The 17,877-nt window shown below is 36.6% G+C and overlaps 1 protein-coding gene across 1 annotated transcript in view; it reads left to right on the forward strand.

Moving 5' to 3' along the window:
- Nucleotides 1-15,770, forward strand: part of LOC583480 (tetraspanin-17) — a 35,139-nt gene extending 19,369 nt beyond the window's left edge. The window contains exons 5-9 of the mRNA XM_003725636.3: nucleotides 11,757-11,855; nucleotides 12,661-12,792; nucleotides 13,217-13,273; nucleotides 13,845-13,961; nucleotides 15,525-15,770. Of these exons, the coding sequence (XP_003725684.1) occupies nucleotides 11,757-11,855; nucleotides 12,661-12,792; nucleotides 13,217-13,273; nucleotides 13,845-13,961; nucleotides 15,525-15,602 (483 nt within the window). The 3' untranslated portion in view covers nucleotides 15,603-15,770. The remainder of the gene's footprint in view (nucleotides 1-11,756; nucleotides 11,856-12,660; nucleotides 12,793-13,216; nucleotides 13,274-13,844; nucleotides 13,962-15,524) is intronic.
- Nucleotides 15,771-17,877: the final 2,107 nt, after the last annotated feature.

Genomic DNA, 17,877 nt, shown 5'->3' on the forward strand with positions numbered 1-17,877 from the left:
AATATAACATCTCATTTCGAGGTGCGCTGTAAAGTGCATCTTGTGCTCAATTTTCAGAAATGTTCCTTTAGTTGATGAAGTGGAGTATGGAATGATATAGACTGTGAAATCGGTCTATTTCGTTCGGTGATACACTATGTTCCACTGAGACTATGTCTGGTTTCATTGAGAGGAGAGCATCAAAAGACCAAATATGTTAGAAAGTTCCTCCAAGCAGATGGATTTTCTGTCTAGGAATGTGATGAATGCACATATTTAGTTTGACTTTAGGCTTGAATTATCTGTTTCTTCAAGCTAGGACGTAAAAGGAAAAGGACTTGTCATGGATTTCCCCACCTATGACAGCGTGTGAGTTGCTCCTCCTCACTCTTGCATAAATGCTGTTTTACCTTCCTTTCCACTGTGTAATGTGTATATGTTGTAAGGTGGAGAATTCATGATATATCGATTAGAAGCGTCTGGAGCAGAGCCCATATGAAATTGAACATTTATGTATGCATGAATTTTAAATTATGCATGTGTACATACATGTAGACGAGGTGAGATCACACACACACTGTAATAATAATAATAAAAACGGTGCTTATAAAGCGCTTACATGTACATGTCCCACCGAAGTCTCTAAGTGCCCATGTGACCGCCTGGTGTAGACCTATTCCATACATTACCTGTTTGCTAAAAAAATATGCTTGTCATTGTTAAGACTTTTGACAAGATGGAATTAATTTAGAAGGGAAAAGGGAAAGAAGAGAGAGAGAGAGAGAGAGAGAAAGAGAGAGAGACAGGGAGAGATAGAGAGAGAGAGATGGAGAGATAGAGAGAGAGAGAGAGAGAGAGAGAGAGAGAGAGAGAGGAGGGAAGAGAAGAAAATGGAAATGGAAATGGGATGTCATGAAGGATGCTGTTTTGGTGATAGTGATTACAGAATACAAAAGAGGAAAATCTCGAGACATGGAATAGAAGATAAAAAGGAAAATAGCAGAAAAGATATGAATTGTTTGCAGAAGAGATTAAGAGTGCTACTGATTTATTTCTGAAAGTAGAGAGGGAAATCTGGCATATCACCAGCTACAAATTTATGGGAAACAATCTTAATTCATTAATTAATGCGATAAAAGTGAAAGGGGACAGATTTGGAGCAAAAGTTCAGTGTTGGCCTTGCCGGTATTATAGAATCCTACTTTTGGAGCAAAGTCAAAAATACCCCCTGACTTTTATAGCATGCACACCTTTGCAGGAAGTTGAAACGTAGTTTCCTAATTTTCAGGAAGTTTGATATTGCCCCAGACCTGTAAAGCAGTGTGAGTGAGCTGAAAGGGGCAATCTGAGTTCTCCCCTTTGGATAAATCCATTTTTAGATTTGTGGGAAATATGAATTTTAGATTGTGAGATATGCATCTTGCATGAGCCTCACCTTGCGATCAAACTACCTGAATACATTGTACAGCTATGTGATAATCATGCTCATGTAGCTATGCGATAAGTAAATATTTGTCCCTAGTTGTGTAAAGGAAAATTTCTTTTATGTCCATTGAAACGCTTGTTTGAGCGTTGTTTGGAACAAAAACTTGGTCAAATTGTATAACTTAGAGAGTTGTGCCTATTGTGCACGCACACACTTGATTGACCAGCATTCATGTCATATGCCCTCATCCAAACATATCGTCCTTGTTTTTAACGAAGTGACGGTAGTGAGGAAAATCGTCACGCCAAGTGAATGCAATTTTTTTTCACTACCGTCACTTCGTGAAAACAGCGACGATATTATATGTCTTTATATGATTTGTTTTTCTATTCTGTATGCTCCTTTCGTTGTACAAACACAAACAAACGAACAAACAAACGAACAAACAAACAGGTTATGTTGCTATCATGTCTATCAACTCGACATCATGCTGATAGAGATGCTTGTGTTATTGAGAGCAAGGTAGCGGTCGGATGTACGTCAACTGCTATTTAATAACGGACATTGCGCTAAGCTTCTCTCTCATTGTTAGGGGGACCTAACATAGTCGTGAACTATCAGCAACACACAGCACAGTGTGGTTTGGATAATAAGCTCATTGCCTGTACATAATTGTTTTAAAACCCCTAAAGGCTACTAGTACTAGCCATCAATGTTGGAAAGCGTGTGTCTGTGTGTGTGTCTGTGTGTTGGGGGGGGGGGCAGGGCACACCCCCCTCCCGTCTTCATTCTCACTTTTGCCAACTCTGTATACAGTAGATGTTAATTTTCAAGTTAAGAGGTTTGGTTGTACAGTTAGTTTGTCTTGTGTTTCTTACTTTCTTTCATGGTTTTATTTGTTTTTAAAGTCAATAGCACTTTGATCCGTATATCTGTCGGATTAGTCCTCCATTGAGACAGTCTTCTTCTACGCTGCCACTCTATACATTGTAGGTCCATGCAGTGGTGTATAATTGTTTACAAATCTTTGCCATGCAATTTCATGGCAAAGGAAATTGACTCACAACTAGGCAGAACAAAAGTCCAGTCTGTATAATGAGTAAAGAATTAAGAATAACCTTGCCCCCACATGACTAAAAATGTCCACAGTGACGTATGTGTCAGGGAACATGTAAATCCTTTGTGGGGTTAGATAAAACTAAAGCTAGAATGCTGCTTTAATACTTGAGATTACTTGTAGATTTTTGGTGATTGCTAATTGAGATTTGAATCATGATCAAAATATCACTTCTTCTCTTGTCTTGTGTGCACTGTGTGAGTAGCCCTGATATAATCAGCTCCACCTGTAGGCTGTACACCTCTGCTTTCACGATACACAGTCATGTGACAGGCTAAAGGAAAGCAAAAACAGGAAAATAACCCCAACTCCACAATTACTTTGCACAAAAAGAAATACATGTACCAGTTGTTCCTATTCCCTCTCTGCATTTAGTATCGTGTACATACTGTATGCAACATATGAAATTATGGTTTAAAGAAGTTTATACATGTAGGCAGCCTGATATTACCATCAGGGGGGGGGGGGGGGGAGTGGGAAGGAGGGAGGGTGAGGGAGAGGGAGGGAGGAAGAGAGAGGGAGGAAGGGGAGGGATGGAGGGGGTGGGATGGAGGAGAGGGTAAAGGAAGGGGGAAGGAGGGAGGGGGGGGGGGGGGGGAAAGGAAGGGGGTGGGAGGGAGGGGGCTGGAGAGAGATGGTAGAACGATTTATACATGTAGATAGATAGAGAGAGAGTGCGAACATCAATCACCAATATGAATGATAGCTCGATCTCTCTCTTTCCACAATTTTATTTTTTGTATAAAAAAGGTCCTGCTTAGAATCTGATTGTGCGGATAACTGAAACGGTATATTCCTGTTTCAGTGGTGTGCGATGTTATCTGGTTACCTAGCAACAGAGAGAACATATTTCCTTTCTTGGGAATCTCCAGTATGGAAAAAGAAATAACAAGATCATTATAATTGATAATCATAATTGCAGCCAGTTTGCAGGGACCTCGGGAAGAACAGCAGTACGTGATAGCTGGGTTTCGGCTGTTTGTATTCTGTAATTGTTTTAGATGATTTGTATCAATAATGATTTAAAGGAAAAAGAAAAGAAAAAAAGAACAGTATTGAGGCTGATGAGTCTTCCCTGGGTAAACAAAAGCATTATTATTACGATGTAAATATACATGTATGACTGGCAGAAAGGTGAGAGCATTGCGCCATTTTGCTAGATTTGGATGCGTACAGAAGGTTCAAGGATTGAAATACAAAACTTATGTAGTCAAACTATAGACAGTCTTTTTTTTTTTGTTAGTCAATACAAAATTTAAACAAAGGCATAATATTTAACATGTGGAGCTGTCACAACTTAAGAAGAGAGGCATCAGAAATTTGCTTACTGGCATGAGCGCATGCTAATGAAGTCTTGTCAGAGGCATGACGATATCGTAAAGCTTTAATATATCCCCCATTTTACCAAAGCTCAACCTTCTGTTTACTGGTAATCATTTCAAACCAGAGTATGCCGCGCTAAAGCCGTAGTACAGATATGTTGATCACATTAAATGTCAAGGTAGAACTATCGAAAATGATAATCATGACTTTGACTTGTCGCTCCTGATCACACTACCTGAAAAGTGAGATATGGATGGGGCGAAGGTCGTAGGATAATTACTGTAATTAACCTTTCAAAGGCCTCTTTCACACCAAAAAAGCCACTGGAATAGGAAAGGTATACATAATGGAGAATTGTAGATAGTATACAAATATACACTGCCTTGAGAGGTTCTGGTTAAAACTATGCGCAAGAGGTGACTCCAATACTTTTGGAGTCACCGAGGCCCATAGTTTAACCAGTACCTCGAAATAGAAGGCATGGTATATTTGTTTTATATCCTGCATCAACAATTTATTTAAAAATAAAAACAAATAAAAACAGAGTATTTTGGGGGGAAAAAAAATTTTAGAACAAAAAAAATGTCAATTTGTATCTAAAAAGATTTAAAATATTTTATTTTCATTAAATTAAGATTTGAAAAAAAAAAATGGATTCAATTCAAAAAAAAAATCACACTTTTTTCTTCAACTCCCAAATAGTAAACCAAAATAGTACTCTCATATAGTACTTTCTAAAAATAGGCCAAATATTTTTGGTCATGTGACAAGCTCTCAACCAATCAAAAGCCAACAAATTTTTGATGCAGGATATAAAAAGAAATAACAAATAAACCCAAAACAACATTTTGACAGTTTGTAGCCAAAAGGGCATTAAATCATATACTTTAACATACATGTAGTTCACACCCTTCTAGCTCTGAACAGACAGTTTACATTTGACATTTGACATTTGACATTTGACATTTGTAGGCCTACAGTATGTGTAAAATAGCAAATGGATGGAATGAAATACATTATACATCTGTAGCTACACTGTAGACTGCTAAACAAAAGCCCCTAACCATACCAACTTGCAAAGTACCTTGGAATGTACCTTGAAAGTACAAGTATGAAATTCATTATGCTACTATTTTGCTGTCGCATATTTGTTTTTCTTTATTTCTTTACTTTCTATTTAAGGGGGTTTATCTTATGATGTGTGAACAAGGCTGAAGTAGAAAATAGATCAAGATGGGGAGAGGGCCTATTGGGGGAGAGGAATGGGACCGTGGGGTGGTATAAATTTGAACCTAAAAGCTTTGTAGTGAAACATTCACAGGAAATGTTGTTTCACATAACTGTCCCCAATGAATCGTTCTTGACTGTATTATTTTCAAGATGAGAAGTTTAGATGAGCGTCATCATTACATGTGTTTCTCTTTTTGATGGGGAGGCTGGTAAATTGAGTTGTACATGCATCTGTATACATTTAAGGGTAAATCCAACCTTAATAGCAAACTGCACTAGAGGAAAGTAGAGAAATCAGAGAAGTAGACTTGTTGAAATACACTGACCAAACTGCCGATTTGAGATTTGCATAGATGTAGACTACATTTAAGTGGTCTCATATTTCAAACATTCATACGGTAACGTGTTTATTATACTTTTGATTTATTTCAAACTTTCGCCATCCTATATTTATCTTATGAACTGTTTATCAAATGAACTTATTGCAGTACAAGGGTTGGATAGCCCTCCAAACATCTTTACATTTTGCTTCATCATTGCATGCTCCTGTCATATGATACATACATGTGTCAGTTACACTGCAGATACGTTCTAGTATTCTATTACAACAAGAGACCTCCCATGCAAAATACATATTCAGGATTAGAAAGAAGATCAAGGGCACTGTCGCACTGAGGAAATTTGTTATAAAGCCTCAACCTATCGACTTAAGACCCCACCAATCTCTTTCAGGACATAACCGATATTCATTTACAGTATGGCGAGTTGGTGACAAAGATTGTAATTGAGACTTTCAAACAAACAAAATTGAACTTTTGACAACACAGGTTTAAAAGTTGTTAACGAACATAGGGAGACTCAAGAGTGTACCTAGGGGGATATACAAAGTACATTATCTGTTGACTGATGGCTCATTAGACCTACAGTACGGTACATGTTTGAATATTGTATCTTCATGTTCTTTGACTAATTACACAATCTAACAATGCCTTCATTCTCCTTTGAGGCATAATTGTGTAAGTTTTCTTAAATGGATTTGTGATTAATGAACTATTTAGCCACCAGCTTCTAGTTTTAAACTGCAATAAACCATGAATGAATGAGTGAATGAACATACTAATAATAAATGTATAAATGAACTAATTAATGAATAAATAAATAACATTCAAACTAAATTAGTCAATATATAATATGACAAATAGATAAATATATTTGATATATTTTCAAGGGTATTAACTGCATTTCCAGGGATTCACCCTTCCAATTCCGTTATAATATCATATGAAAAGGACATCCATACTTCATAGACACATTGTATGAGAAAAAAAACCCATACACATTGCATTCAATGAGTTAGAACAAAGAGACGATCCTTTAAGTAACAGGTTTGACAGAAACCACTAGGACTAACTTCATGAACATAGTTTGGATTTTCCTTTCCTGGTTTGGGGGGAGGAAGTTGGATGACGGGGTTTTGACGTCATCCAGAGTCTCTCTTGCGTAGGCTCAGGAGCAGATCTGAATCAGAAGGCACCGACCTAATGGCCGTGACAAAACAAAGAACTTCTACGAAATGACTTCCACACAAGTTTATAAAGGCAGTGGCGTAGGTGATCATACAAGTAGCAGTACATAGTACACATTACATTGTATGTGCCCTTTTATTTTTATGCACTGTTCATAGGTGTTTTTCCCCCTCAATAAACAAATACTTATTGGTAAAGTATTCTCATGACTTTGCAATATGTAAGGTAAAATAACTGAAGGTAAAATAACTTAAAATAATTTAAAGTAGTAAAGAACTAAAGAAATGAAATCTTCATTAGATCTCAATTTTTTTCCTGTTACAAACAAGAAATCTTTTGAAGTGTTATGGATTGTGATTTAAATCTCAGCAATCGGCCTGGTGTTACTTTTCTTGTGCTCTAGCTGTGTTAAGATGATGGCTTTTTGTGAAGAGCTGGTAATCCTTAATGAGCGGTCATGAATGCTCTATCAAAAGAATGTAATTTGTAAAAAAAAAAAATTGTAGCTTTTAACTCTTGTGTTCATTGATGCGCAGTTGCATTTTGAGCAAAAAAATCCTACCCATCACCCATTTTCTACACCTGGGTCAAGGGGACAAATGTAAATAAAATGCCTTGTCTATTAAAATACATGATATACTGGGGTTTGAATCCTCATTCTCTCAACTGAACGTCAAGTAAACGAACCACTACACCATGTAGGGGTTGCCCCTACTAGTTGAATGCAAAGTCTCATGGTTATAACGGAAAGACAAGAGTTCATTCCAGGCACCACCTCTTTAAAAGACGGAAAGGTGCTTTGGGTGAAAACGTCATGAAAGAAGGGGGCAACCAGAGATAAAGAGTTAGGGAGCGACTCTTGTGCGTACTAGTGCCGGCTCGAATGAGCGAGGGAGTGACTCACAATATCACATGGTTTGGTGAGCAAATTATGCAAGCTCATGTTCAGAAGAATTCACATGTGCTTCGTCAACAAATTAGCCTCTGACATAGACACCGGTACGTCAGGAATTCCTATTGATGCTGTTGTGTTCACTTGTTGCAGAATGAATAATTCAGCACTGACGTTTCATTGTTGTGCACTGTAATAAAAATAGTTCACATACATGTAGAAGAATAAGGCATTGTATAAAAGTCTGGTGTATTGCTTAACAATATGGCAATGCATTGTGTGTATATGTGTGCATGTTTGCAAAATTATGAATAATAACGGTTTGATTACATAGATGAAACCACATTTAATCTAGTTTATTTCTGAGTTTTGTCATGTACCTGTACATACAAGTTTCAGTGGTGGATTGGGGGGGGGGGGGGGAGAGAGACGAAAAGAACTTAACTGGTATCACATATGAATGAACATTAAGACCATTTGCAGTAAGAAAAGTTAATGAGATTGAAAAATTAAAAAAAATTGAAACTTGATTGGACACCCCCCGCCCCCAACCCACCAGAGGATCCACCACCTTATGTACTTAAAAAGTCCTACCTAATACACATGACAAATATTGACTCAGGTATTTGTGAAAGAAACCAAAGTTTTCATTTCCATACTCATAACATACATGTACAATACAGAACTAACAGAAACATGTTATTTTGTATTTTGGTAGTATGACCTCGGAAATGAATAGCTTACATACATGTAGTTCTGTTTTAGGGCATTCATTGTGTGCTACGATCATAGGCCCATTTACACAGCCCAAACACCAATTTGAAAAAATCATCAATTTATTTTACTACATTTACACTACTGAAAAAAACCCATTAAAAACGTTGAATTTTGCATGTATATATATTTTGGGGCGAGTTGTGTGCATGCACCACTCGTCATTGCCATGCATGCGTTAGCATGGATGTGAGGAGAGTAATGTGAGCAAAAATCAGTATCTTACCAAAGTTTGCATTTACACTGCAAAAGTCAGTGAAACTGTGGCAGGGGCTTAAAAAGAAAAACGTACTCCAGAGGTGGATTTATAGAATTAGATTTTGTTGTTGTGTTTGCCAGTAGTTGCTATGTTATGCAACTACCGGCAAAACACCAGAATGTGAGAAAATCAAAGATTTTCGGTTGCAGTGTAAATGCAGGTCATGAGAGGAAACTGCAGGCTTTGTGGTTTGGTTTGGGTTTTTTTCAATATCATTTTAGATTGTATTGTTTGAAATTGACCTTGTGAAGTTGTGATACTATAGTGTTTTGTTGATTTCCATTAGAAATGCAGTGAGTCAGAAAATCATGGACAAAAACGTTTAGAAAAAAAATAGATCAATGTGAAGGAAAGTTATTGAAGCATTTGAATTGACATTTACTGGTAAACATGGCTCTCGAAGTTAACGATTAACTTGAGTTCTGGTAAATATAGAAAATAAGTGAAGAAAATGGGGACCTGGTAGGAATTTATTCCTTGAAACGCAGAGTGTATGACAGCTGCATTGCTAAAGCCAGGGTAATTATGCTGCATTATTGTAGAGTGCTTAGAGACTTCTGTTAAAGTAAGTATTAGGCGCTATATAAGCAAATATAATTAAGTTCTCACAGAATCCAAAAGGAACTTACCGGTATATTAAATGTTCAAGATCACAAATAATGAAATAAATGACATGTGCCATGTGTCAAAGTGTGAAAAGTGTTTTATTGGTCCTCTTCTTGCACTTGATAATGTCTGAGGCCTACATCTTTTTAGTGCATTTCATTTCCAAAGCCCCGTTTATAGTCTAAAGCTCTTGATATTTACCTGTACCACTTTCCCAAATGAAATCAATCAACATTAAATAATTTACCACATATGATCCAGTATTTGTTGGTTTACAGCTCGCATCACTTTTAAGCCTACAAATGTCACTCTTAATGACTCACATTACTCAAAAGAAACAGGAGGAAATTAAATCTTTCTCCTTTTCCCCTCGCTATTCTCTTTTCCAAGTTTGCCTGGTGAAAGGTCATACGAGTGTCATGCATTTTACAGACTCTCGCAGCTACACGTGCCAGTATCTTGCTGGTGTGTACTCGTGTAGAAAATCTTTTTAACAGCTGGCCTGTCGGGATGCCGGAGATGGAGACTTAATCAGTAAATTGCCTTCGTTTGCCTCTTCGTGTGGCCAATTTGCAGTGGTGGAAGGTGACGTGATATGCATTGAGTAGCAATCAGCTAGCCAATACACATTTGTTTGCAAGAAATTGAGTATTTGACATTGAGTCTTTACATCAACACTGGCCAACATGTAGGTCTGTGGTGATCATATTTATTAACAACAAAACAAAACAAGGAATATACAACTGTATGATATTTCAGAGATATTTATACTCGAAATTCAATTATTGATTACACGTTTTATGATCATTCGACAATCGGGGCCCCCATCTTATAAAGATTTGATATTAATCGCAACTTACATTCACATAAGTCATATGAGACTGCAAATTTGGGATTGCTTGATCGCAACTCTTTATAAGATGGGGCACAGTTCTTTCATTACTACAGGTACACAATGATTTGAACATTTCATGTACTGTATGTTATGATGAAATATCTGACAATCTTTGAAATTTTCAATGGATAAAAGTCATGGTTTTGCAATTCTTGAGCATTTTGCTGAACGGATATGGCACTTTACAAATACTCGTTATTATTATTATTATTAAACATGTAGATAATTTAATAGACTAAAGTCATTACTTCTCATTAAAGTGTCTAACCAAAGAGAGATATCTCTGGTCTAACATAAGGATATAGTATACATGTACACATGACATACATTTCCGATATTTAAATTAAGCTTTATGAACATCAGCTGGTATACGTAGTTGTGGCTCATTTCATTTTTGGCATAATGTTTTAAAAGTTTTAAACTGTTTTTTAGTATAATATATTCTGTATTAATTTTAGAGTATGTTATTGTCTTTAAATAAACCTAGCTGAACCATCACAACTTGTTTTGACATCAAGTTTAACCATTGTTGGGCGAAAGCCAGTAAGATACCGTTCCGCTAGGAAATGTTTTCAGAAGCTAGAGTCGGGGGAATTTTCAGGTTGTGGAAGTGGGCGAAATTACCTTGTATGTAGAAATACTAGGTAGGGTGAGTAGGTGTGTCGAAAGTGGAGCTTTGTACAGAATTTTGAGTGCCCCCTGGGAAATTTGTCCAAAGCTGGAAATTCCTGTCGACAAATGATGCCCGAGTTAGTATTGTTAAAGACCCTATCCGATGAAAATATGATATGAATGGAATATGAATGGAATTTCTGCATCTAATACATGTTTCTGCATCTAATACATGTACATCATAAAGGAATAAAAAGTACTTACCCTTTCGTTATTGCACAAAAGCAAATTAAAACTTAATTTTCTGCACCCCTCTAAATTACAGGTCAACAGGGGTCAAATTTGCTGAAATTACAGGGACGACATAACATGTGGAACCCCATCGTTCCACCTACAATATAGCCGAGGCGATGAGCCATGCTTAATTAATTCAAAATCATTGTGAATATGAGTACTCCACATATTAAAGATGATGTCATCGAGTCGATAGCAAGGTTTTAGGTCGCCAACTTCCGATTGTCAAAGCTTTGGATTTTGAGCTTTCAGAGAGCCGATACTATGACAGACACTAAAATGGCATATACACTTATATAATTGTAATCTATGGCTTATAAGCTTTCCGTTGATATATAATTCATCCATTTCATTTTTCAGTTTGGATAAGGTCTTTATTATTCATACATGTATGGTGTGGCAAAATGCTTCACGTTTCTGCATCTAATACATGTACATGCACATCTACAGAGCAGGGCAGATTCCGGGCATCAACCCACCTTTTTTTCCAATATTGAAGACTGCCATCTAGTGGTGATAACTGAAGGAATCACCTAGAACTGAAAGCAGGAGAGCATTTTCAGTTGTTGAACGGACATACAAGTAACTTATTTATATTTTGATGATTATTTGTAGGAGTGAGCAGAGACTAGCGATTTTACATGTGTACAGTCAGGTACATGTACATTGTATGTCAACAAACTACAATGTGTATCAAGAAAAGATCACTCCATCCTACATTACAGTACATCTGCTTATGACTTCAGAAGTGGTCAAATGCACCATTTGATGAAAACAAAGTTTTTAATATCTCTTACTCTTAATTTTTTTTTTCTCATTTCAGATTGAGCAGTTTGTGACAAACAGGATTGATGATGTTGCTATTGAGAACTACAGGGACAATGCTGACTTTCAAGATATTATTGATGGCTTCCAAACCGGGGTAAGTAAAAGTAAAACCAATTAGTTGCAAATGGATCAAAATTGATGAAATGCTCCTGCCATATAAAGACAGTAGTGATAAATCATTCTATTCACCTGTTAAACGTGATGGTATAATTTTAAGACTGATCTCCGAATGTTCATGTAGATTGGAAACACCACAAGTTGTTGCTATGTCAGGCAGCCACAGGCATGGTTGTCATTAGATATTGTTGTAGGAGCAGGCAAAGAATTCTAATTTATTTGTGAACAAAAACCTAAAAAATTTACAAAACCAATAAAGTCAAATATATTCTTGGCTTATTGTGATTCTTGTTAAAGGCTATTAAAAGTGTAATACAGTCTGGGAAGCCCCATCTGCCTGCATTTATAGAAGCGCTTTGTGAAAACTGAGTATTATTATTATTATATGTCTTTTCCTTTGATATCATGATAAAAGTACCTACTCCCAATTCGATCTGGCTGCAGGATAAATTGTGTAGCTTTTGTTGTTACTGTTATTATTTTCCTTCTAAAAACAATAAACTGGTTAGAACTGCAACATGATAGACTGTTACTGCAATCGTCGTAGACTGTTACTGCAACAGGTTGCAGTTAAGTTTGAACAGGAGAAATCAGATGTATGAAATCACCCTATTTGATATTTTTATCTTACATATCAGTTTATTAAGGCATATACAGTGTACATGTATAATGGCACAAAGCATTTCCAGCATTAACAGAATACACCATAATAAATTTATATCCATGTTATCACAAGCATGCCGGTAAAACAATTTAAACTTTAAAATTTCTTATGCACACAGTTGAAATGTTGTGGAGTGAACGGCTACGATGACTGGAACATGAATGTCTACTTCAACTGCACTACAGTAGTCGGACGTTACAATCCAGAGGCATGTGGAGTACCCTTCTCTTGCTGTGTGCCAGACCCTGCAGTAAGTACCAAGACACTCAGTACCCTTTGAACTTTGACCTGTGAGGAAATCTTAGAGGGAAGGTCAAATTATGATACTGTTGAAGCTGATGTTTTTTCACGGATGTTGCATTTTAATGAATTTTGTGAATTAATTTGTAGAGTTTAAGTCTTTAACGATTCACAACTGAGAGCTAGCCTTGTATTGTGATTAGTCAGTATGGATTATTGCTAAAACAACTTTTTGAAAAATTGTTGTTGGCTACAACAATATGGAAAAATATTCAAACATGGGAAAACAGAATATATGAATAAAAAATAACTGTGAAAGTCATTGGTACGTATTGTTTTTATAACTGAAATGCTAATTGTATCCTTCCCATTTTCCCCCTCCCCTATCTCTTTCTCTCTCTCTCTCTCTCTCTCTCTGTCTCTTTCTGTTTCAGGATACTACTGATGTAGTCAATACACAGTGCGGGTATGGTGTGAGAGAAGAAGACCAGGTAAACACCAGGATACATAAATCATACCTTAGTCACACTGGCAAGACCAACACCAGACCGACACCAGACCGACACCAGACCAAACAAGAAATTGCAGCATCTCTAATGGAGTAGAATCGGTTGGGTTTAAGTCGGTTTGGAGTCTGTTCGGTCGGGAGTCGGTTTGTTAATGTGACTGAGGTGCAATTTCTAGCATGAGAAAGATCATCCTAAATTGTTAGAGTTCGAGTGGTTTGAAAGGAGAAATATATATTGTCCATGAAACAAATCAACCTGCATGTAATTCAGGAGTCTATAGTGCATCTGGTATATGATAGGTATGATGTTTCTCTCATTTTTCTGCTTCTATTAAAACCAACTTAATATCAAGATGGACTTCCTTTTTAAACCCTTTTACTAGAAAAGCTACATGTACATGTAGGCTGAGCCAGGGTAATAATACAAAGCTTTTTGAAAGTGCTAAATAGAGACACTGATAAGTAAGTTAAATTCACCAGACCAGAGTACTATAGTTACTATTATTAATATTTAGCAGCATGTGTTTACCCTCATTTGACTGTTATCCTTATAGCGTAATAGCCTTTCAGAGAGGATCTATGAGCAGGGATGCATCTCTGCCTTGAAGACGTGGCTTTCCACCAATCTTGTAGTGGTAGCTGTTGGCGCTGGTGCCATACTACTTGTACAGGTGAGCCTTGAAGCAATGTCAGACTGGCAACAATACTTGTTATGATGATGTCATTAATGATGTTAGATGAAAGTGGTGACGATGCTGAAAGTGCAGAAAGTGCTGATGTTGGTGATGATGATGATGACGATGTTGATGTTAGTATTGGAGTTGATAATGATGACAATGACACAACAACAACACTGGCGATGACAGTGATAGTGATGAAGGTGACGATGGTGATGATGAAGATATTGATGATAATGATAATGATAATGATAATGATGATGACTAGTACACTGGTGATTTTGGTGATTGTGATAAGGATGATGATGGTGATATTTGTGATAATTTTTATTGGGAACATGACAAACATGCATGTATGTTCTACCAAAATACCATGATAGCAAACAATTTTACTTGAAGGGAAATTGATTAATGGCGGATTCCCACTCTAAGACTGATCCTGAAGGAATATCAAGATTTAGGCCAAACATTTCTACTTAAATCTTTTATTCTATGATTCTTGGAAATATTTGTTATCACGAAGCATTCCCTTTTCCATTTCAATAAACCTGCAATTACTTCTGCGCAACAGGACATTCAATTTTGCCTTTTGGTATCTCTCGCCAGCCACATAAATTTCCCATGATACCGTGAGACACTTTCCAAAGAATGAAGATGATTTCTCATGGGGCTCTACCAGATTTTATTCGTTTTGGGGAAGATTTAGCCACTTTGTAGCTCATTGTTATCAATCAAAAAACAGTGCCAAGGGTACAAATCCTAATCATACAATGGTGCCTCAAGGATACTTTGATTCTGTAAGCATGTTCACATGGGACCGTTGCAGCTTTAAACTTAAACTTTGAAATTATAGCTTGAGAAACGTCAAAGTTATAAACAACTATCCACTTACACCAATGAGGGTTCACACGGTACTAAAACAACAAGTCATCTGTTTGGAGCCAGAAGGGCCTTAGCTCTTTATGAGTTTTACCCTTCTGGCTCCGAGCAGATGGAGTGTTCGTAGTTTTAAACTCCAAGCCAGCCAAGCAGTTATTTTATCTTCAAGCTGACATAACCTCAAATTCGATAGCGTCTGTGCGACACATAACCCCAAGAAAGGACATCCTGAGGCTCATGGTTATTGTGCAAACCATAAGATTGCTTGTAGTTTAATTAAAAGCGTCGCAATCATGTGTGTTTGCACGATCCCTTATTGCACAATAACTTCAAGAGTTTAAAACCATTACCTAAACCTGAAGTCGACAGAGTGTCGTGTGAACCTAACTAAACATAGAGTGTCTTTTGACTACTAAACATATTGCTGCTAAGGATAAAGTTCGTATGATTGCCTTGCAAAAAAAAAAAATGTTCTGAAATTATTCGGAAAGGTTGGCTTTGTAGAATAAAAGTATAATCGTGTATCATGAAGTTTTAGAACCATCAGATCAAAATCCTCTCGCTATTTATATTTTACTGATTTCTATTCTCATTCTCATTTATGATTGTTTCATTTGATTTAACTTTCTACATTTCATATCCCATATCAATTTACCTTTTATATCTACAAACCTTCAGATCTTTGGATTCTGCTTCGCAACTTCCCTCGCAAGCGACATCAGACGTCAAATGTCGACTTGGAGACAGCGTCCTTGAGGCAAGCTACCGGTGGCACATGTGGTCCGAGAATTTTTTTTTGGTACAACCATGCTCCGAGTTTGACTACAAAAGTGTAAATGGCCTATTAGTAATGGAATACTCAAGGCAAATCCTGGCTTAGACCGGAACTTATTTGATACATGGGAAATGGTTGTATATTCTTGATTTAAAGATGAAGTTGAGTTCTGGTAATGTGATTGCATTGTGAAAGAAACGGTGTGGAATCGACCAAAAAAGGTTGATCATCTAGCATATAAGAATTTGTGTGTATTGCAAGGTTCTGGAATCATCAAAATGATAAGAAATTTGGCCAAGTCTTGGTAAAGTTACAAACACTGTACACAGAAAGATGTATATGGGACTACACGAACACCTGGCGTAAAAAACCTACCCCCCGAGTTTTACGATTTACATGACATATTTAGAATATGAAGGCATTTGAAGAGCCATGCTTTTCAGGGAACATGTCTTATCTGATGTTCTTCCACACTTGCATAATAAGAATGATAAAGTTCACAAATTATTTTTCACCTCTTCCCAGAACTCAACCTTCTCTTTAAGCATTTGCAATTCATTACACAACTGTACTTGCTCTCCATAAACTCAGAGGCTAAATTGTGTAGAATTATATATGTCCTGGTATAAAGTGTACAATTTTGATGTAAAATTATACCATCAATAGTGGAAGAGTCTATTTATTTGAAGTTGTCTGATGTTTAAAATCATTCGAGCCAGGGGGAGCTATTTGGAGCCACCTCACCAACGCATTTGTGTGAAATGAAAGTTCCATTGTTACTATTATTGTTTGGTTTTTGAAGAATCTACTTTTGCCTTTGCTTAACACTAATTTAATAGATATACATGTAACATATAATTTGCAAACTCTGTATTATATTACATTTATAGGTAAGAAGGAATTGAAATATGCTGAAACTAAGTTGCTAGACTCAAAGTTCATTGTCATTAATGCAACATTTTTTAATCCATGCTTACAAACTTTAAGAAAATACTACATGTACGTAGAATCAATCATAATTTAAAGTACTTAACCATGCCTATAAAAGATAAGATGTATATAAACATATATGTTCCTAATGTATTTGAAGAAAAGTAGTTTTAATTATTGATTTTAAATCTTAAATTAATTACATTCTGCTTGTTATTAGTTGACACTATTAAACCAGGATGTAGCTATGGCTTTTGTATATACATTTGTAGCTTTCTCTTCATTTCGTGGTTGAATAGTGAACAGAAACATTGTGAAGGTACAACCAGGATCCTGTAATACAATATGTTTAGCATCAAGTAATGTGAATCCACAATTTACTATGTAAAAGCCTGAAATTATAATTAAATCTTTTCTATGGATATCTGAAAAGGTGTAAGAAGGTTGCATAATTTTAGGGGGGCAAGATAACAAACTTAATTTGCATCACTTTCTATATTTGCATACCCCTATGGGGTATAACATAGCTTCTGCACTTATCAAGATTTCAAACTTTTAGTGTTGACTTTTAAAAAGATTGTGTGTGTGTGTGGGGGTGGTGGGGGTTGGAGGGATGGATTGCAGGGATGGATTGCACTGTGGGTTGGAGGGATGGATTACACTGTGGGGTGGTTGTTTTGTTATGTCTGTTTGAAAAAAAGGTTCTTTTTCACTGGCTGAATCATATTTTTCATCCATTATTACAGGTAATATTGTGTCTTTCCTACTAGAGTTAGTAGCTAGAGTACATGTGACATGTTAGTCTTTCTGAAATATGAATCAAATGTGGAACATGCACTGGTTTCTAGGATAGGGCTGAATTTCGGGCTGATGTCATGTCGACACATTAAGTTTTACTTTTTTGATCCTTTCTCTTTTGAAAGCTTTGCTACAAAGGCAACAAAAGGCTTGCATGTACATTGTATACCTACTGTTAATGTAATTTTTTGAATGTTCTGTTTGTTTTGTTGTCGTTGTTTCTTTCTTTCTTTTTTTGTCAGTATGTCCATGCTCTTAGACAGATGTTTGTTCCTCGAAATGGACGATGAATTCAACAGACATTCCAACTTTTTAAAATATCTTGTCAGGTGCATTGTTGATGTTTCAGGGTTTGAGATAACTTTCAAGGCTTTACTTTCTCATGTGCTTCCATGGCTTATCATCGAGGGGGATGCAGATGCAGAAATGGTTGTGTCAAATTTCAACCTTCAGCAGTGCCATGAGCGTCATGCCTGACGGACCAGCCTGTCTTACAAAGAGTTGCGATTGATCCAAATCAATCGCAAG

This window comes from Strongylocentrotus purpuratus, unplaced genomic scaffold, assembly GCF_000002235.5.
Source record: "Strongylocentrotus purpuratus isolate Spur 01 unplaced genomic scaffold, Spur_5.0 spur5_scaffold_10, whole genome shotgun sequence".
Lineage (NCBI taxonomy): Eukaryota > Metazoa > Echinodermata > Echinoidea > Camarodonta > Strongylocentrotidae > Strongylocentrotus > Strongylocentrotus purpuratus.